This window comes from Thamnophis sirtalis, unplaced genomic scaffold (genome assembly GCF_051295495.1).
Source record: "Thamnophis sirtalis isolate CommonGarterSnake01/CBP01778 unplaced genomic scaffold, rThaSir2_p1.2 scaffold_1, whole genome shotgun sequence".
Classification (NCBI taxonomy): Eukaryota; Metazoa; Chordata; class Lepidosauria; order Squamata; family Natricidae; genus Thamnophis; species Thamnophis sirtalis.
The window spans coordinates 96,966,614-96,988,164 of NW_028261381.1; the positions used below are offsets into that span (position 1 = coordinate 96,966,614).

Consider the following 21,551-nt stretch of genomic DNA (forward strand, 5'->3'; position numbering starts at 1 on the left):
CTGATGATGCCGATATCCAGGAAAGGTAATGTGTTGTTGTTTTGTTCATGTGTCTTTCGAATTCCTTTTTTATTATTAGGAAGGTATAATGTATATACCAGATAGATACTTTTTGCTGTATGTTTGGGAGGGCTATATGTTAGTGAAAATGTTTGTGATGTTTATGAAAAAAAGGAAGTCTTCTCTTCATATAGGCACAATCAGTGACCTTCTTGTGGTCTTTGGTTTGATCATACAATCAACTGATACCCTCGCCCACAGTTCGGCGGAGACCCTCGTCGCTGCCTGGCACTCGGCAGCTTCGGAGTCTCTAGACCGGATTGCGCCGCTACGGCCCCTCCGGGTCAGCGGCTCCCGGAGGCCTCCTTGGTTCACTGAGGAGCTCCGGGAGGTAAAGCGCCGGAGGAGACGCCTAGAGCACTCGTGGAGGTCCGATAGGTCCGAGTCGAAACGGGCACTTTTAACAGCATGCACCAAGGAGTATATTCGGACCTTAAGAACAACAAAAAGAACATACATTGCCTCCTTGGTAGCGTCCGCCGAGTCCCGCCCAGCCGCCCTGTTTAGGATAACCCGCTCCCTCCTAAATAGGAGGGAGACGGGGGACTCCTTACAGGGTAAGGCTGAGGAGTATGTCCAGTTCTTGGCGGACAAAGTTGCCCGGTTTCGAGCGGACCTGGACTCCACCCCAGTAGATCCAGCCGAGACACAAGGAGAAAACTTGGCAAACCATCTCTGGGTTGAGTTTCAGGAAGTTGCCTCTGGGGATGTGGACAAGGCTATGCGAGCTGTGAGTGCCTCCACCTGCATACTGGACCCGTGTCCCTCCTGGCTGGTTGCCAACAGCAGTGAGGTGACACGAGGCTGGATCCAGGCGGTTGTTACCGCTTCTCTTCGGGAGGGGTACTTTCCCACCGCGCTCAAGACAGCGGTGGTAAGACCCCTCCTGAAGAAGCCGTCTCTGGATCCAGCTGTTCTTAATAACTATCGTCCAGTCTCCAACCTCCCCTTTGTAGGGAAGGTTGTTGAGAAGGTGGTGGCTCTCCAGCTTCAGCGTACCTTGGAGGAAGCTAACTATCTTGACCCCTTCCAGTCTGGCTTCAGACCCGGTTACAGCACAGAAACCGCTTTGGTCGCATTGACTGATGATCTCTGGAGAGCTAGGGATGGAGGCCACGCTTCCATCCTAGTTCTCCTGGACCTCTCAGCGGCTTTCGATACCATCGACCATGGTATCCTTCTGCGACGACTGCGGGAGATAGGGGTGGGCGGCACTGTCTTGCAGTGGTTCTCCTCCTATCTCTCGGACAGGTCGCAGTCGGTGTTAGTGGGGGGGCAGAGATCGTCCCTGAGGCCCCTAACCTATGGGGTGCCGCAGGGGTCGGTCCTATCCCCCCTACTATTTAACATTTACATGAAACCGCTGGGCGAGATCATCCGAAGGCACGGGATAAAATACCACCAATATGCGGACGATACACAGTTGTATCTGTCCGCCCCGTGCCAACTCAATGAAGCGGTGGACGTGATGAACCGGGGACTGGAAGCCGTTAAAGACTGGATGAGAGCAAACAAGCTGATACTCAACCCAGACAAGACCGAGTGGCTGTTGTGTTTCCCTCCCAAAAATTTGACCAACATACCATCACTCAGGCTGGGGGGACAAAATTTATACCCCTCAGAAAGGGCCCGCAACTTGGGAGTCCTCCTGGATTCACAGCTAACTTTTGACCACCATCTCTTAGCTGTGACCAGGGGGGCATTTGCCCAGGTTCGCCTGGTGCGCCAGTTGCGGCCCTACCTGAATCGGGAGGCCCTCACAACAGTCACTCGAGCCCTTGTGATCTCTAGGCTGGAATACTGTAATGTGCTCTACATGGGGCTGCCCTTGAAGAGCATCCGAAGACTTCAGCTAGTCCAGAATGCGGCCGCGCGAGTGATCGTGGGCGCACCACGGTTCGCCCACATAACACCGATCCTCCGTGAGCTGCACTGGCTACCTGTTGGTCTCCGGGTGCACTTCAAGGTCCTACTCACCACCTATAAAGCGCTCCATGGTAGTGGATCTGGCTATTTGAGAGACCGCCTTCTGCCAATTACCTCCCTGCGTCCCATCAGATCGCATAGAGTTGGCCTCCTCCGTATTCCATCCGCCAGTCAGTGCCGACTGGCGACTACTCGGAGGAGAGCCTTCTCTGTTGCGGCTCCGACACTATGGAACAATCTCCCCGTGGAGATTCGTACCCTCACCACCGTCCAGGCCTTCCGCACAGCCCTCAAGAACTGGCTAGCCCGTCAGGCCTGGGGATAATCTTATTTTCGCCCCTCCCGAATGCTGAGTGAATGTTGAGTTTTATTGTCTAATTTACTTTGTGCACATTTCTTTTTGGTATTGTCCTACACTCCCCTTCCTTTTTTGATTGTAAGCCGCCCTGAGTCCCCTCAGGGAAAAGGGCGGCCTATAAATAAATAAATCTAAATCTAAAATCTAACTGCAAATTTATTCATGGAAATTCTATACTTCTCCTTGACACGAAACAAATGGATATCTCATTTTGCATTTTCAGATCATATTTTAGCTGAAAAATAGGTCTAACATTTGGTCATCTACAGTATATGGCTCAGACCACGATCACCTGAAACAAGCATTTGGTTGGTGGCCATAAATTCATGAGAAATTCTGTCTTTTCCAGAAAGACAAAGTTGAAATTCCTCAGAACTAAAATCTATCCAATACCAATTCTCTGACAAAGTCAAGCGACTCAAGAAGAAATGTTCAAATCTTTAAAGATTTGATACAAAACAAAGTTATTAGCAATGTGCACGCAGTTCTGGGAAAAGACACTACTACTTTTAATGCAAAATTCAATGGCTAGGATATTGGTTAATATAAGGTACATGTATTAGATGAAGCTTATTCCTGGTTGCCAATTGTATATAGGAGACAATTTAAGATCTTGATTTTTATTTCTTCTTATATGAAGAAGAATCTGGAGAGACTCTTCTGATGATCCCTCCTTTAATAGAAACTCATGTATTTGTTATTGGGTAGGCTGCATGCCCTGAGCTATGGAATTCTCTTCCAAGGAAATATACTTGGTTTTCATGTTAGAAAAATGAGAAAAAGTAATTTGTTTCTCAAAATTTTTAATGGTTGAATTGAATTCATATATTCAATTATATATTAAAAAATATCTTAATTTTGTTTTGGTTTTAGTTATATTGTTTTAATTTTCATGTTATTTTTTCTTGTAATGCCATGAGCCAATAAGTTTCAAATAGCTGGAAAAGATGGGATATACATTTAATAATAAACAAATAGAAGACAAATTCATTGAAATGTTTTATTGAGGATCTCAAAGACAAAAAGTGAAAGCATAGTGAGTGAAGACACTTGCTCAGATATCAACTTTGTCTCCTGCTATTTTTGGCATTCAGATGCAGGCAAAGCTATAATTTCAGGCACTAAGGCTGTCAAAAGGACAAACTGCGGAGTCATTTTTAATTTTCATCTTTCTGAGGCTCTTCATTATGGTCACATTAATGAGCCTTTCATGCAGTCTGTGAAGCAGCACAAAAACATACCAATGGTTTGTGCTGTCCTTTTTAAGAAGGAAAAGCAAAGTACACTTGAATACATGCATGGAACTCAAAACTACGAGCTGTTACTCTATTGTCATATGATATGACAAATCTTACCTAAAATTTATGGTGATTTTTTTCAGATGGATTATTAGATAAGAAAAAGAAAAAGCTATTATTCTTTGTGGTTCTGAAACAGCTTACCCTGCAAGGCATATATATTATCCTGCTCTCCTGGCAGCTTCTAAAAACATAGCTGCTCTAGAATGTCCTTGGGAACTGAGTGCTTTAGAGTTTCCGGGGTCAAGAATATTGTATTAGCTATTTCCCCCATAATTATATATTGCATTTATGTTGTTATATATTGTTACTGTTATTGCTTTTGTGCGCTGCTCAGAGTCAGATTGAATGAACTGATTTAAAAATTCACAAATGAAAAATGTCTAGTTCTAACAGCATCAAATCAGATATCTATGGAAACCTTCAAGCAAAACAGTAGCGAGTGGAGTCTCAATCCTTATTGTGTCAACTAATCAGCTAATACTGAGAAGCATATTGCTTTTGATATTTTTTGTTCTTAGTGTTTGTCCCGCATACTGCAGGATCCCCTTGTTTTTGCACTATGGTATTCTAATTATAACAGGGAGAGTGATGGTTCAATAATTAAAGACACTGAACTTGTCAGTAGGAAAGTTGACAGCCCAAGTTCAAGACCCGAGTGTCACGCAACAGGAGTGAGTTCCCATTCCTGTCCACCTAGAAGTTCAAAAACATGCAAATCAGATGTAGGTTGCAAATCCCAGTGCTACTGATTTGCTTGTGCTTGCGCACGCGTGGGACACTTCTGCATATGCGTAGAAGTGTCCGGACGGTAGGCGGCGCCTCCCATTGCTGCCACTACCGGTTTGCCCGAACTGGGCCAAACTGGGAGCAACCCACCTCTGATGCAAATGTTAGTAGATAAATGGGTAGACCTTCGGGGGGAAGGTAACAGCATTCCATGCACCTTTGCCATATAGCCATGCTGGCCAGATGACCATGGAAAATGTCTTTGGACAATGCTGGCTTCCTTGGCCAAGAAACGGAGATGAGTACCACACTCAAGAATTGGACATGACTGGACAGGGAAACCTTTATGTTTATTCTAATTCTTACGGTGAAGCTACCAATGTATGATGTAATGAGGAATTCTGTTTACCATTTTTCTTGTCACACAGCCTGATGCCAATTATGGCTGATAAGGAGAGACTGATCCAAAGTAACCAAGCTGGCTTCTGGGACTAAGGGGGAGACTAAAATCTTGATCTTCCTCTCCTAGACCAGCACTTTAACCATCATACTGTGACTTAAGCAAATTGATTTTGATATTTGTGGTGATATATACTCACCCGGACTGTTATTCATTAATACTTTCCTATTGCTAACCGTCTTTAAAATTTCTTAATTGAAATTCATTATTATATTTTGTAGATATGAATTCCATAATTGTGCATTATTTGAAAGGATACTTTGTTTTATTAAAAGATCTACCTCAATGAGCCCCTGAAAATCTGAACTTTTCTGAAACTTATTGCCATTTTATGAATTTAATTTGCTGGAAAGGAAAGCTACTATACCCAAGAGAGTTCCATATTATTCATATTAATATAATAATGAAGATACCATAAATTAAAGAAATTTAAAAGGATTTCAGTACTTGCTGCGAAAGAAGAGCTCTAGTGGGAAATTCTGGAGAATGACAACTATAGAGTAAAGCTCAATTGTTAAGTATCTATTACATAATTTCCTCTGAGTTATTTTTCAACTTATGTGATTTTTATCAGGCAATGCTAAAGCACTTCTAACTTATCTGTAGAATCATAACTTCAAACTTTATTGGTTTTTAGGTACAGAAAATAATGATTTATAGGACAAAAATTGGTTTATCACATGATATATAAACTAATTTATGTAATCCTATCCTTAATTTAAATTATTCCATATTAAAAATACATAGTCAGTATAATAAACATCTGCCAAAAATATTTTCACTGATTATTGCATAATTATTTTTTGTCACTGAGAAGATATGAATAATTTCATTTTCTTACAGAGTAAACAAAAAAAAATTCTATTTGATTTTATTTGCCTGCATTACAGTCAGCATTCACTAAAAAGGTAAAATATTAAAGTAACATACTGTATATGGAGATGTCAACTATGCATTGTTATACTGTACCACACTAGGACTTTTGTAGATTACTGTTTAAATTTATATTTTAAGTGGCTAATTATTGTGGATTATAATTCGGTGATCAATTAACAGGTTTAATAAACTGTTTTCTTTTTAGACTTAGATCCTAGGCAATCTGTGTGTATTCTAGCATATATTTGTAAGCCTAAAATTTAGGATGAAAACTTAACTAGTATATTAATTAAAAGTTATTCAGGAACAGGAAGATAACATGCATAATATCCAAGGTGTTTTTAATTTGTGAACTATATTACTAGAATGCAGTTATATCAATTAATGTTTACAATATTCTTTTCTAAACATTGTATGCTATGAATTTGGCAGATGATATTTTGGGCTGCTGTATGCAGAATTCAAATTATGTGATTTTAGGCTACAATAATTTTGAGAACTCAATGTTACCTTGAGAACAGGAACAGGGACACAAAGACAGCTATTTTAGCTAGCCTTATGTTAATAACTGCTCTACATTTATGCTGTCTATTTAAAAGTTTCATTATGTTTCGTTATGGTACATTTTCTCCAACCAAGGAGACAGAGGAAAAAGTAATACTGCAGGTAACGCTCTCATCTTCAAAGCATGACATTGAATAATGGGGACAATAAAAAATGGATAGGCTTTTAAAACTTGTATTAAATTCAGACAAAATATAATGTAATCCAGTATCCATGTCCGTTTCGCTGTTAACTGACTTCATTTAGTATGGTTTAATTAGCTGTTTAATAAAACTTTAAAAAAAATGATTTTCTCCAAAATACCTTTGCTGTGATAGTGCTTATGTTTTCATACAGATCAATGGAAATGATTTGTCATGACTTTGCTATAACAAGTATATAGAGAAATGCAATTCATGTTAATTTTAATAAGTTCAGTAATTTCTCATGTGAATATAACTAAACCTGTGAGAAAATTTTATTTTTTCCCCTAGAAAATTTGCTTACTATATTTACACAGATGAGAGAGGGGGATGGAGGGAGGGGGAGAGTCAGTCAAAAAGATAAAAAAATCCTGCAATGTACCTGCTTCCCTTTCTTGCTAACCTAGGCTTACTAACTCTGGCTGAAACCAATCCTTGCTCACCATAATTCATAAATTGTGCAGGTCACATCCTCATGTATTTATCAATCCACAATTCAAAATGGATGGGCCAAGGGAGAAAAAAATAAAACAATAGAATTAAAATTAGTTGAAATTCCCATCAGTATATCCCAAATATTCTTTCTCCTTTTGATGCACAAACCTTTATTTTGGTCTCTGTCACACCGACACTCCCACGCACAAAAATATACTTCATCTAATAAAAACACTAACAAAAGAAAAAGAAAAAAGAAAAGCTATGAGGACATACCTAGAAGGGACAAAAAGTGAAATGGAATGGAATGGATAAAGATAAAGAATAAGTATGGTAACTGAACAAGAAAAGAAAAGGAAAAAGAAAAAAGAGACGCCCTATTATGGAACTACAAAAGGATTAAAATTCACAAGGGAAGCAATGTCTGAACCAATGTATAATTTTAAAGAGTCAATTTTTTCAGCAGCCACTTTTTGCAACCATTTTTGCATTTTAACTATTCTTTTTTCAATAATTTAAATTATTTTGAGCTGATCTAAGATTCCAACTTTAAGGTACTTTTTGAAGGGTGGAGGGAAAAAATATCTTATTTGGTAAATGAGATATTTCTGCAGAATGGGTGACTTTCATTGTCACAGTTTTTTCTTCCAAGAATGTATGGGATATCAGGACTTTTTAAATCTGTAGGCAAAATTATTTGGCTGGTTTTTTAGTACAGGTGTAAATGGTGATAGATTGGTAACTACTAGACCAAATAAAATATTACTGGTCTAACAGATTTTACAAATTTAAGTACAATGTCCAAGAAATTTTAGATTGATATCTGAATCTGTTCAATTTCAATTCCACTTTTCTGTTCAATTTTGTTTCATTGTTTTACTATGTAAAAACATCATTTCATAATATCCCATCAAGACATTGTTTGTTTAAACAATGGGTAGAGCTTCCACTACAAAATAAATATATTTGTTGGAAATTCATATTTTTAGCATGACTTATTAATCACCATGAATTCTGCTATAACCTTTCTGCTTATATAAAATTAATGGCAAGATTACACCAAAATTTCTTTAATGCTTATTCAGGGGATTGCACTAAATGAGTGACTGAACTGCATGCAGCCTTTGTGAAAAAATCACTTGCTTTTCAGTTTCAAGAAAAGCAAGTTATCTACTGTTTATGGATGAATTAAGGGGTGATTATTAAAGCTGCATTAGCTCTTCATACTTTTGAAAGTTAAAAAATAAAGAAAAATAATTACAATCCTAAGTATACTTTATAGAAAATATACTCTCACTGAATACTGAAAAACTTAATTCCATATCAACATGCATAATAAGGCTGCTCTGGAAAGATGTGAAAGCTGATGTGCATTGCTACATGTCAGGAATTGCTTTGCAAATGTTTCTGTTCTCAAAATGCAAGGATAATATCAGAATCACAGCTAAAGCATCAACCCATTTTAATCTAAACAATTTTAGGTGGCATATGTAGGGAGACTAGAGGAGTCAAATAATTCATGACATTAGTCATGACTAGTCACATCACAAATTAATGTGAGAGGCACCTACAATATATATTGCAATGCACATAGCAATCAAAGGATAAATAATCTTCAAAAGATTGGGGAAATCAATCTCTTCTATTATTAGGAAGACTTAAATTTTCTCCTTTGAATCTATTTAATACAGTGAGTAACTGTTGTTTTCAAACAAAATCTGAGCTCAAAGCAAGATACTCTGTACAAATAAATGAGCCATACAAGAACCATATATTTATTGCACTAAAATAATAAAAAGCTGCCAGTTTATTGAATGAAAAATGTCACAACTCTTCGATCAAGTCTATTTAATGAAGTCTGCAGTATCTTACTACATACAATAATGTATTTACATTTTCTAATAAAATAGTTGAAGAACTTAAAAAAATATTGTATAGAAAGGAGTAGTAATTCCTCACCTTCCAACAATATTAACAGAAGGTAGCTATGTATTATTTGAAATAATTACCATTTAAGGCTGCAGTCTTTCCTCCCTCTCCAGTTACATGCCATTAACTCTCATGGATTTCACAAGGATTTAATTATATCTGATGAGATATCATCTTTTGCACTGGAGCAATTGTTCAATTGTAATTGTACAAAAATTGTATTTTCATTTTTAAAAAGAAGAGTATCATTAAAGTGGGGGGATACACTTATTTGAAAGCCCCTTCTTCTTCAGACATACAAGTCTCCTGATGCTCTTACATTTAATATTAATGCTGGGATTAACTCTAGATAGATACAAAATAAGCAAAATTTAACAAATTTGTTTGTGAGTGTTAAGGCCACCCTTGAAGCCAGCATGTGCCAGATGTCTTAGGACAACAATTGCTAGATTTCTAGGGATTTATAGACTCGATTCATCTAAAAAGTACCAGGTTAGAGAAGATAAATCCACAAAGTTAGCTAATCGTACTTCAGTTTAAAAGTATCCATTGTTGCTTTGTATTAGTTTCAATTAATAACTCTAATAATGTCAGTTTATTATCACAGTATATTTGCTAAAAGAAATAATGTTGCCTTTTATTCAATCGTCACTTATTTTATTAGATGCAATGCCTATGTATTCTGTTCCATTTCCCCCGTCCTTACAGAAAGCATATAGATGTGAGCAATAACCTCACCATAGCCAAAAATATATGTCACTCATGAAATGTATTTAAGACTATGAGGCACAAGTGAGTTACATCATTCCATTGATCTTAGTCCACTCATAGATGTCTTGCTCACATACTATATCTGAGTTTATGAGAAGGTATCTGTCACCAACGCAAAAATGTTTCTGGCAAGCAGCACACTTGAAGCATTCCAGATGGTACACTTTGTCCTTTACTCTCATGGTCATCTCATAGGCTCGGATTCTCTTCTCGCAGGAGGCACAGAGACCATCTTGTCCAAAAAGCCTTGTTTGTAGGGAAAAAAGTCCAAGGTTAATGTTCCATAATCCATTTTAACAAAGTAATTGACCTAATTTTATTAGAGTTTTAAGCAAACATATGGATAGTCTGAAGTTCTGGGAGGAGGGAAAAGAAAGCACAAAAAGGGAACAAATTATACAGACAGTCCTAATTGATTGACTGTTTAATTCAATTTAGTTTGAGTCCTGCCTTAGCCGTGAAAGGCAGCTGAATGACTTTGGGTCTGTCCCTCTCTCAGCTCAATTCACTTTACAGGGTTGTTGTGGTGAAAATAGGAAGAAAAAGGAGAATTAAGTATGTTCACCACCTTGAACTATTTGTAAAAATACTATAGGTGGGATGCAAATAAATAAATAAATAATGACTATTTGCAATTATGACACTGATAAAAAAACTAATTTTTTTTACCAATCCTTGTATTTATGCTCTCTGCAGGTCTGTAAAGGAGTCCTAAAGAAATATTGTAAGCATATTTGCGATTTCATTTAACTAATGCTTTGCTTAACTGAGTTGCTGGTTCCATTGTGGTCACCTAATAAGGACCACCTATAGTACCATGATAACTCTAAGGACTTGTCATAGTCCATAAGAGCATAGCATTCATTGGAGAAATTTAGCCATAACATCTTGACAAAGCAAGTAAACAAGCAAACAAAAAGTGTTACAATATTTTCAGCTGCACCACAGCTCACTGTGTCAGCTCAGCTTTCCAATATTAAAGTAGAATCTCAAATGAGTTTGGAAATAGTTTCTATTCTTAATTTGTCTTCCTTCTTATCGATCCTTAAAAATCCTCTGCAGGTTGATTGATCATTGAGTAATCCAAATTAAAATAGTCAAATTGTTAAAGGGGTGCAAATTTGAATTTGATTTTAAACCAAACATTTATGGAAACATTAAGTAGAATGATAATAGGTTTGCTTAGGATTGATCTTTACATCAGTATCACATGAATTGTGGTCATTATGATGGATCTTAAAAGTATTTTTACAAATAATGCTTAGCATAATGTACCTTATTCTTATGCACATTACAGAATAGAGAAAGAGGAATTGTAAAATCCATCATACGTTGTATAATTCTTGGTTATATGTTAACACAAGCAGATGCAAGTAGTCCTTTATTTATGACCATCTGGAATTTTGGTTATATGTCACTGTAGTCAGAAGACAAGTCATCATGTCAATATACTTGACTTTACAGCCATTTTTAAGTGAGCCATTGTGATTGTTAAGCAAATTGTAGTTGTAAGTCCTAATCCATCTTATCAAATGGTGGGGTTTTTTTTGCAGAACAATGGCAAAAAATATTGCAAAATGCAGTCACATGACTGTGGGATGCTGCAACTGGATGTAAATGCAAGCCAGTTGCCAAGCATCTGGATGCATCTACATCACTGTGGGGGTGATGTGGCAGTCATAACTTTGAGGACAGGACCTAACTTTTTTTCAAGTCCATTGTAACTTTGATCAATCATTAATCAACCAATCAAAGTTATATCACACACTTCCCCAAGACTTAGACTTGGATTTGAAGACACCCACACACACATACCCCTCATGTTCATATGATTATATTTTGGGCACTTGGCAACTGGTCCATTTTTATCACTGCTTGCAGAGTCCTGCAGCTTTGTGGCCACATTTTTTTTTGCCAGGAATTGGCATTTGCTTCTGATTTCCAGGAAAAAACCACCATTGTACACAATGGAATCACTTAAAGACCATGGCATTCATTTTACGAGCACGCCATTCACATTACAGTTGAGCCATGGTGGTGCAAAGGTTAGAATGCATATTGCAGTTTATCTTTGCCTCCTTCCAGGAGTTTGATTTTGACTGGCTCAAGATTGATTCAGCCTTCCATCTCTCTGAGGCCCATAAAATGAAGACCCAAATTGTTGAGGGCAATATGCTGACATGGTAAACCATTCAGGGTGGGCTGTAAAGCATTATGAAGCATAAGTGCTATTGCTAGTGCTATCACAACTGCCATATCCACTTAATGACTGCAACAAAAAAGCTTGTAATATCAGTCGTGGTCATGCAGTGATGTGCCTAATAACCAGCACGATTTATGACCATAGATCCTGGCTCAATTATGGTTGCAAGTCAATGACTACTATTATATTTTTGTATTACATTCCATTAGGCATATTTTATTATATCAATAAGATATGCCGTGTATTAATATAATTAATTTTGGAACAAGCTTATTAATTTCAAATATTGTTGTAAAGCAAATATAGGGCCAGGGACAATAATTCTGAGCATGAAAATGATACATGTTTCTCCCTTGTCTTCCAAGAGATGTCACTGTTTACTTATCCAAAGCAATAGTACAATGCCTGTTAAGATATGGGTGTTTTTCTAAATGTCACCTTTTAGTTTGTAATATAATACATAAAGAAACTGCTAATTATCTTAAAAAGTGGCAGACAGTATATATTGCACTGTACTGTACTGTATGGTACAGTACCATATACTACACTACATTACGCTATACTATACTATACACTGTACTTGCTGTACTATATTTGAATTACAAATTTAAAAAAAACATGGTTGAGCAGTCTATATCTATGGAGCACTTCATTAAGAAGATGCAAATAACTGAGACACATCATAGTGTGAAAAGTCGGGACATACCCAATTACAACTTATGGAGATGTATTAACAGTTCAGATTTTCTACCATCTCAGAAAATATTCAACCAGTGGAAATAGAATAAAATCCTCTGAGAGTATTGAATTATTCTGGAAGTTTGCTGCAAATTAGGTTATGTAAAGCTAGTTCTTTATTCAAACAAGACAGTTGCTGGAAAAAAAGTTTAAAATGGAGCAATTTGTACACTGCTTTGAGATTTCTAAATAAAGAGAATATATATCCTAATATAAAAATAAATCAGTAAGTTAGCTCTTTTATTCCCATCCCTCCACTCTGAATTAGTTATTAAGAGAAAATAAAATTTCTTGGTGCAGTAATGCAATTTTAACATTGAAATTAAATATTGGTTAATTTTTTGAACTGTGTTAATTATGAATATTGTTTTGTTCATTTAGCCTTGGTTTTCAACTATTCACTTCAGAAAAAAACAAAGGGCTTTTTAAAGGCCTAGTGGCATAATGTTCATTGGAAGTTCAATACACATACAGGTAGTCCTTGGCTTATGTCCACAATTGAGCCCAAAATTTCCATTTGCTAAACAAGATACTTGATAAGTGAATTTTGCCCAATTTTACGACCTTTCTTGCCACAGTTGTTAAGTGAATCACTGCAGTTGTTATGTTAGTAACACAGTTGTTAAGTGAATCTGATTTCGCCATTGACTTTGCTTGTCTTAAGGTAGCAAAAGGTGATCATATGACTCTGGGACACTACAGCTGTCAAAAATATATGCCAGTTTCCAAGCATTCAAGTTTTGATCATGTGACCCCAGGGATGCTGCAATAGTCGTGTGAAAAAGTCATGTCACTTTTTTCAGTGCTGTTGTAACTTCAAACAATCACTAAATAAATGGTTTCAAGTCGAGGATTACTTGTACTTAGAATTTATTCACATTATATTCTTATCCCAGGGTATATTTTTCCTACTGAAATCAGTGGCCCACTAAATAAGACTGCATGGGGAGCACTAAATTAATGGAAATAATTGAGACAGTATAAAGGCAACTGATTAGTTGTTCTGCCTTGAATTAATATTATTGAGAAATAATAATATTATTTTATTAATTTGAAATCTTTACAAAAACATACTTTTTGTAAAGCCCAAAGCAATTGACAACACTATTACCCCCCTACCCTCATGTCTTGAACATACATTTGCTATTCAATCTTAGACTTATAGGCCCTCTGTCAAGATTCTGCCTCTTTTTCTCTTTGTGTCTGTAACATTGTCATTCTAGCATCACTTTCAAGGGTGGATTGGATCTTTTTTCAGCCTCACTCTCTAGCAAATCAGACTTTGCTGAAAGAGTCTTTCTTCTCAGGCTAATCTGGCAAAAGGCTTTCCCAAGTTGAGTTTCAAGACTAGTTCCTTTCAAACAACCACATATGTTCTTTCAGCCGAAGCTGAACCCAACTCAAATTTTGTAGGTGATCCTAGCTTTGTTCTATAGCAATGTTTCTCACCTCAGTAATTTTAAGATGTATGTATTCTGGCTTGGTATTGTGGGAGTTGAAGTCCATGCATCTTAAAGTTGCTGAGGCTGAGACACATTGTGTCTAAAGAATTGTGAGAGAAAACTATCAGCAGGGCAAAAGGATGAGGAGCGAGTAGCTTACCTGAGATAGTCTCTTCGACAGAGCTTTCTGCCCAGTTTATAATATAGTCTCCTTCCCACTTCTCCAAGTCGGCACCCACATAAATCACAGCTCAGACAATCTTCATGCCAGTACTGGTCAATGGCTTTAAGGAAGTATCGATCCCCAATGTTTTGCTGACAACCTCCACATGTTAACAAGGAAGGGGGGATTTGGAGCACCTCATCCACTGGCTCCCTGTTTGAAAAAAATCAAAGCAATCATTTCAACCTGCAGAGAGTCTAATTAGGACCAAAATTCTATCCTGCTCAAGAAAGAACTGGTACAGAAGACTCAGACATTTTCTACAATAGCAGGTGAGGATATAGCTTTGGGTATAGAATTTACTCACTGGAGAAAAGCCTACTGCTGGGAAAGATTGAGGGCAAAAGAAGAAGAGGACGGCAGAGAATGAGGTGGCTGGATGGAGTCACCAAAGCAGTAGATGTGAACTTAAATCGACTCCAGTAGAGGACAGGAAGGCCTGGAGAAACATTGTCCATGGGGTCGCGATGGGTCAGACATGACATCACAACTAACAACAACATAGAATTTAAAATTGTGACAATCTCAGCTTGCCGTTTTGTTAAAGTGGGATTGCATTCGTCGAGACTGACACATTCAGAAATAGAGTAGTGGTGGTGGTGGTAGCGGGAATACTTGGAAAAAGACTGAGGAAAAGCTAAGAAAACTCTTCAATGGTGGTGGGACTAAAATGGCTTGCATGATCTTTAGCCATTCCTCATTACTGCAGAAGCAGTATAAAATAAGCATTTTTTAAAAAAAAGCTAAACGTACTGTACATTGTTGTGTACAACTAGTAAAACCCAATTTCATAAGTACAAATACTATAGTATTTCCGTGCAGGATATATATTGACTGTAATATACTTCATAATAAAAATATAAACAAGAATGGAAACAGCATTTGTTGATAAACATTGTTTTTGTTGTATTACTTTAATATCAGGTACACGTTATTTTTTTGTAATTAAACAAAATGCAGACATTTTAAGTCAATTACTTATAAAAAAACCTCAACTTATTGAATTGAAACTGCCATAGTTATGAGTGAAAATGGGTGTCTCTAATGGTTTCCCTATGCGGTCTTGTTCTGTAAGAATTAAATGTACATTGTAGAAAAATCTTAGAACTTAAGGCAAGCCTATTTCTAATTTTTTTTAATATTTGCTTTCTTTATCTACTTTACCAAACACAGAACTGAATATTGTAATAAATTATTTAATAGGAAATGGAGGTAAGCAATGGCATTTTTGTCACTGTGCTTTATTACTGTATTTTAATGTGGAATATTATTGCATTCTCATTTATCCTTAAAATAATCTTGTAAATTGTTAAATTTTACATTTATTTTACTGACTAGTAACTATAACAGAAAGATTTTACAAAGTATAACATTGCATTTAGAATGAATTTTATTTAGTAAGATTGCACTTTAATACCCTTGCAGATTAATTGTAAAAAGCCTTTAAACATATTAATAAACACATAAAAGAAAGAAAATGTGAAGGGACTTGCATTTTATTATTTGAAGATGGCCCATTCTATAAGAGCAGAGTCGTCTAATCTTTTTTCTTTGGAACTTTAATGTTACAGACAATATTCTGCTTAAATGAAGTAAAGGGAAATTAAACAACTTCATAGCCTTATTAATACTATGAAATTATGTTAACCACTGCTCCTCATAGCAAATTCTGGAAATAAAAAACAACAGAACCCAGAATTGGAAAGAAGGAGAAGAATGTATGCTTAATGAGTTTTTAAAACTTGAATCATTAAAATAATAGTTAAAGGTAAATATAAAGGGCTGTATCTCCCAAATGTTCAGTGAAGCATTTCTGGAATACTGAATATTTGATAATGAAATATAGAAAAATTGCTTGTGAAAAAGGATGGGATCTTCCTCTTTGGTCTCATAAAAACTTACAGTATTCTGAGTAAAAATATAGTATACAGTATTCTGCATTAGCCAAAATGAAGGTTATCAACAATATGCTATTTAGTTATATAATTATTTAGATACTGTCCACTTCAACAAAAAATCAGTGTGGTTTAAAGGCAAATGGAATAATTCAAAGAAAATTACATTTAGTTAACAGTTCTTACTCTGTCAACACCCATGTGCTCTGTGAAACCATAAATTTTCTACGCCTTTGTAAAGCCTGGGAGGTTGGGGGCATTTCTAATCTCACATACTTTCCCTCAGTGATAGCACAGGGCAGAGTAGCTTGAGTCTGGCTAAAGTACTGTAAATAGAAAATGTGATTCCATATAATATTTATGGGATCAACTGCAGTAGTTTCTTATGTATTAGTAACATACAGTATACTCACATTGAACCCTGTGTAACATTCATAAGAAAATCTTATAATGTGTAAAAATCTTTTCCCCAAAAACATCTTAGTTATCACCCTGAGACCTTTGAAATATTTCATTGAAAGTTGTTAAGTTCATGGAAGGGTAATACTGAAGGGTACTACTACAGGTACGTTCTTTCCTCTTTTTTTTCTTTTCTGCGCCTTCAAATCGGTGTAGACTCCCGGGTGACTGTCTGGACAAGTCCCTGCAGTTTTCTTGGCAAGATTTTCAGAAGTGGTTTGACATTATTTTCTTTCTAGGGCTGAGGATGAACTTGGCCTAAGGTCACCCAATTAGCTCTGTGTCCAAAGTGGGTACTCACATTCTCCCAATTTCTAGCATGGTGATTTAACCACTACACTACCCTGGCTCTCACTACTGGTACCACTACTGTTATTATTCTGCTGTTCCTCCCAAATGAGCAGAAAGCAGTGTACAAAGGAGCAATAGACTAATATTCAGTTAAAAACTATTTGATAGAATGATTAGAGGAAAAGTTTACTGTATTACTAAGCAGCAGTTCCTTCCTCAGTAAGATGAAACAAGTGCTAAAGTCATGATTAAATAAGAGCGAGGAGTAAGACATTTTTAATGTTACTCTATTATCTTCCTGTTACTTGCTTTGCTCCCTTGATATTCTATTGTATAGCTGCTGTTGAGAATTAATTCCCAAGTGAAACACTGGCAGCCTGCACAGTCAGCAGCTCAAAGTAAGATATGTTAACATACACTTAACCTTTAGCTCATAAACCTTGAAGAGAAAGGCTCAGATTTTCAAAATTAATGACAATAATTGATGTTCTAATCAAACTATTAATAACATTCTCCCTATGCTTTGGCTATATTGCTAAATATAGTTTTTATACTAAATATGCTCAATTTGACTTTTTCGCCTACATACAATTTTTATCACATATAAATGATTAGAGAAATTAATTGGGAGGTGGCCTGTCTATTGTCAGGGTTGCTTTAATTTAAATCAGAATTAATTTTTGCAGTGAGTAGGGAATTGGTTTCAATGTATGAATACAAAAGTGGCCAAATAAAACGCTTTCAATTATAATCTTTTGGCTCTATGAAAAACAAATACACTTTTTCAAAATCTTTGAAAAAGAATTTCCAGTTTCATCAGGAAGTAAATGGTAAGTATTGACAGATGCTCAAGTTTTCAGATACTTCACATTAAAATATTAATTTGTATTATAAAAACAAATATCCTATTCTATTCCAAACCTATAAACAAATGTTTCTATATTACGTGGTTTTTTATTATTAAATCCTTTTAGCTCTTGCAGTGGAGACTGTCCATGTACAGCTCAGTAGTATATGTTTCCAAAAGATTAAAACTAAAATTTTTAACATTGGTCATCTGTTTATCTAATACTGTACACAATGTTTTTAAAAAAAATGTCCCATTAGGATAGCATTCATGGACTTAAAAAATAGTAGTAAGCAATCACTTATTCAGTTCAATGAAATCAAGTAACAAAAGGTACCAATATTTCTTGTAGTCCCATATAAATAGCAGGAAAATAAAGAAGTGAAGCACTTTTAACATTTTTAGTTTATTTCCATTATCTTAAGTTGATACCTTTTGTGTTTAAGTGCTTTAAAAGCACTTTCATTCCATTATTTTGAATTCTGAATGAAATTCTCATATTTTTCAATGTTTTGGACTGTATGTACTATAGTAGTAAATTTCTTGTTTTGTTTATTTATAAGAGAAAGTTAGCACTTCTCCTTTATAATAAAATCTCATTCAGTTTTGTGGGCTCAAGTCAAAGTATAGTATTGGAGCCTAAAGTGTAACTCAGAACACCGAAGTACAGGGAAAGGTAGGAAACAAGAATAATCAATCGTAAGAAATACAAAAAGCTTTTGTTATAATGCTTATATTTATATAAAATATTTTATCCAAATGAAGTAAACTATTGATCTAATCAAAATGCTTTCAAGGTAAATCCTGTTGAAAACAACATAAACTGTTTTTCCAAATAGGTGGTGGCTAGGAGTTGGTTTTTAAAGTTTTCCTACCTCCACTATCCAATGTTCTCTTCCTCCCCCATCGTATTACTTTAATAACCAAATTCAATAACATTATTTCTCCATCTCCATGAAATAGTTGACCACATCTTTAAAACATAATCAGTTTTAGTGGAATAGTATATTTCACTAAAGCAGGATGTTGGATAACAACTTTTCCATCCCAGGATTTAATCAAATAGCAGTTATCCGGTAAGAATAGCCATATATTATGCAGGTCTATATAGTTAGAAGTAATTCCCAAATAAGCTTGAAAAGCACTGCAACTTTAAAACCCAAGAATGCAGCCGCGCGAGTGATTGCGGGTGCACCCCGATTCACCCGCATAACACCTATCCTCCGCGAGCTGCGCTGGCTACCTGTTGATCTCCGGATGCGCTTCAAGGTGCTATTAATCACCCATAAAGCCCTACATGGCAGTGGATCTGGATACTTGAGAGACCGCCTTCTGCCAATTACATCCCTACGACCGATAAGATCTCATAGATTAGGCCTCCTCCGTATTCCATCGGCCAGCCAGTGTCGGCTGGCAACTACAAGGAGGAGGGCCTTCTCAGCAGTAGCCCCGACCCTTTGGAACGAGCTCCCCGTGGAGATTCGTACCCTCTCCACCGTCCAGGCCTTCCGCATAGCCTTGAAGAACTGGCTCGCCCGTCAGGCCTGGGGATAGGATAGTTACCCGCCCGAATGATGAGTGTTTGTTGTTTGCTATTTTATTACATGTTTTGTCCTACTGTCTGTATTCCCCTTTCCCAGTTTTTGTGTGAGCCGCCCTGAGTCCCCTCAGGGAAAAGGGCGGCCTACAAATTCTAATAAAATTCTAAATAAAAAAAATTCTAAAAGTTCAATGCCAGTGATTTAGTAACCAACAATGGTAGCAATTGCAGATATCCCCATTCTTTTGGAAATCCTAGCAACAGGCTCCTTGTAAGAAATTCACCAGAAAACATTACTTAATGTTGTTAATACTTATATTAACACTTTGTAACTTCTATGCTAATCGGGAGAGGGACGGACTAAGAATGTGGCAAGAAGTCGGTGCTGGCCGTTTCTGAGACACTACAACGCGTTGTAGTTTCAAACTGGTTTGCATTTTGACAATTGAGACGCTGAGCACTCATCTGATAATAGCCTCGGCCACTCTAATCTAATCAGATCATTAAACCGGGCAGGCAGCGAGGAGAGAGAAAGGAAAGAAACCATGCAGCTTCTCACCAAGTAGTCGGTTCCCCATCTCTCTCTCTCTCTCTCAGCTGCCGCCGCCTCCCTTAAACCTCCATGTCAGAAGAAACTACCCACCGCCGGTCCTCTTCCAGCTCCTACTCTCAATAGGACCTTGGCAGCGAGTCGGAGGTCTCGGGCAATTTATCTCCCGAGTCAAAAATGGGGGAACTTCAGCGCGTCTCTGGGCTCTTGCCTGCCCGGATAAAGGGGCGCACAACCCCTGAAGAAGGCAGTGCTCAGCAGGAGCCGACGAGGTCTAGCAAAGCGGAGAGCCAAGCTGCCCTAGCGGAGAGCGGCGGCGGCAGGCGCGTCTTTGAAAGCCAAGAGAAAAAAGCAAGCGGCAGCCCCATTGTGTTGCCCTCCGACGCCCTCCTCTCCAGCCCCAGCACCGCCTAAAGCTGCCGTTCCAGGGCTTCCCTCTCTCCAGCCCCGCACAACGCGGTCGCGTCTCCCTCCGGGAAAGTTGGCACGGAGTAAAGGAACCGGGCGGGCGGGCACGACTTACTCGGAGGGCTCGAGGCTCTTCCTTTCGATGGCCGATGATGACATTGGCAGGGGTCGCTCCTTTGTAGCGGCGGCGGCCGTCGTGACTCTAGGCTGGTCCGTGGCAAGGTCTATCCCCTACAAAGGTTCGCCAGCTCCCCAGTGCCTTTTCGGGGGCGGCGGCGGCGAGCAGAGCGGCACCTCCACCCTCAATGACATCCACAGGGTGGCCCGCCTGTAACGCCGAGGGACGGACGGAGGGGTAGGGGTGGGGGTCTGGCGGCGCGCCGGCAAGGACGAGACTGACCGCGCGGCCCCTTAGCCCGCACGCGCTCCCGGAGCTGTCTGGGCAGGCGAGGCGATCCCTTCGGAGCTAAGCGGCCATCCTCGGGACGCTCCTCCTGCTCGGGTTGCGCGACTGGTCGCTGGGAAGAGTCCGCCGCCGCTGCTGCTGCTGCTGCTGCTGCTGGCGCTCGCGGCCGGCGCTCAGCTGTCACCGCTGTGCTTATCCCGGAGTCAGCTCGCTGCCTGGATTAGGTCGTCTGCCTGGAGAGGGCTTCCTGCACTGCGGAGGTAGCGTGGAGCATCCCTGGCTCCTCCGCCTTCATTATGACCCGGGTCCGGGACTGCCGTAGCTGCTATTATTGCTAATAGACCATTTATTGAAGCCAGCCCTGATGGTCTCCCCTCTGTGCCTCTCTGGTTTCACATCCTCTTTCCTGATCACGATTCAAATACAATGGGAGGAAATGGCATTTAAAGAGACAGCTGTCTATTTCTTAACTGGACACTTGGGAATTTAAGCAAGCCTAAGCAGCACAGCAGCAGCAGCATCTCTCACGACTGAGTTGGTTTCTTAAAGGGCCAGACTTCTCCTGGCACCCACCAGCAGCTTGGGGAAGCTATCTCATGAGTACGAGTTAGTGCTTTTTAATTTAATTCCACAGTCATTTGTGGATGACACGTGGCTTAGCAGCAAAGTATCCAAATAGAAGATTGCCTTATACAGATGTACATGTCTAGGATTTCTTAATGGCAAAATCTAAATCAGTTTTTAGATTTTGACTTGTTAATTCAGGTCTAAATGTACTGTATTTTGGTAATTACCAAGGTGACTGTCCACTTGCTTGTCTGTATCTCGAACATGGATAATCACTGAAAAAAAACCATCTTTTGCATATGAATACAACAATGCAATGAGATTTTTTTTAAAAAGAGAAATAATGAAAACCAGTAGCTCATTCCATCATTTGTCCCGCCACTTTGCGCTACCC

At 38.2% G+C, this 21,551-nt stretch overlaps 1 protein-coding gene across 2 annotated transcripts; it reads right to left on the reverse strand.

The window, feature by feature from the left end:
• Positions 1-5,427: 5,427 nt before the first annotated feature.
• Positions 5,428-21,020, reverse strand: LMO2 (LIM domain only 2). Of its 2 annotated transcripts, none has more exons than XM_014066343.2 (3): positions 20,300-21,020; positions 14,132-14,347; positions 5,428-9,834 (listed from the first exon to the last, which is right to left on the reverse strand). In XM_014066343.2, exons 1-3 carry the CDS (start codon positions 20,341-20,343, stop codon positions 9,615-9,617), a joined length of 480 nt encoding a protein of 159 aa, XP_013921818.1. In that variant the 5' UTR covers positions 20,344-21,020; the 3' UTR covers positions 5,428-9,614. The 2 variants fall into 2 exon arrangements, with proteins under 2 accessions (XP_013921818.1, XP_087575706.1); XM_087719580.1 differs by lacking the exon at positions 20,300-21,020 and adding an exon at positions 16,276-16,715.
• Positions 21,021-21,551: the final 531 nt, after the last annotated feature.

What these genes read in the sequence shown, in the direction of transcription:
- LMO2 (XM_087719580.1), bottom strand. Translation starts at nt 16,349, where the DNA reads ATGCCCCCAACCTCCCAGGCTTTACAAAGGCGTAGAAAATTTATGGTT. An exon ending in AGCACATGGGTGTTGACAGA is followed by an intron (nt 14,348 to 16,275) that starts GTAAGAACTGTT and finishes TTTTTCAAACAG; the next exon opens with GGAGCCAGTGGATGAGGTGC. An exon ending in TGTCGAAGAGACTATCTCAG is followed by an intron (nt 9,835 to 14,131) that starts GTAAGCTACTCG and finishes CCTACAAACAAG; the next exon opens with GCTTTTTGGACAAGATGGTC.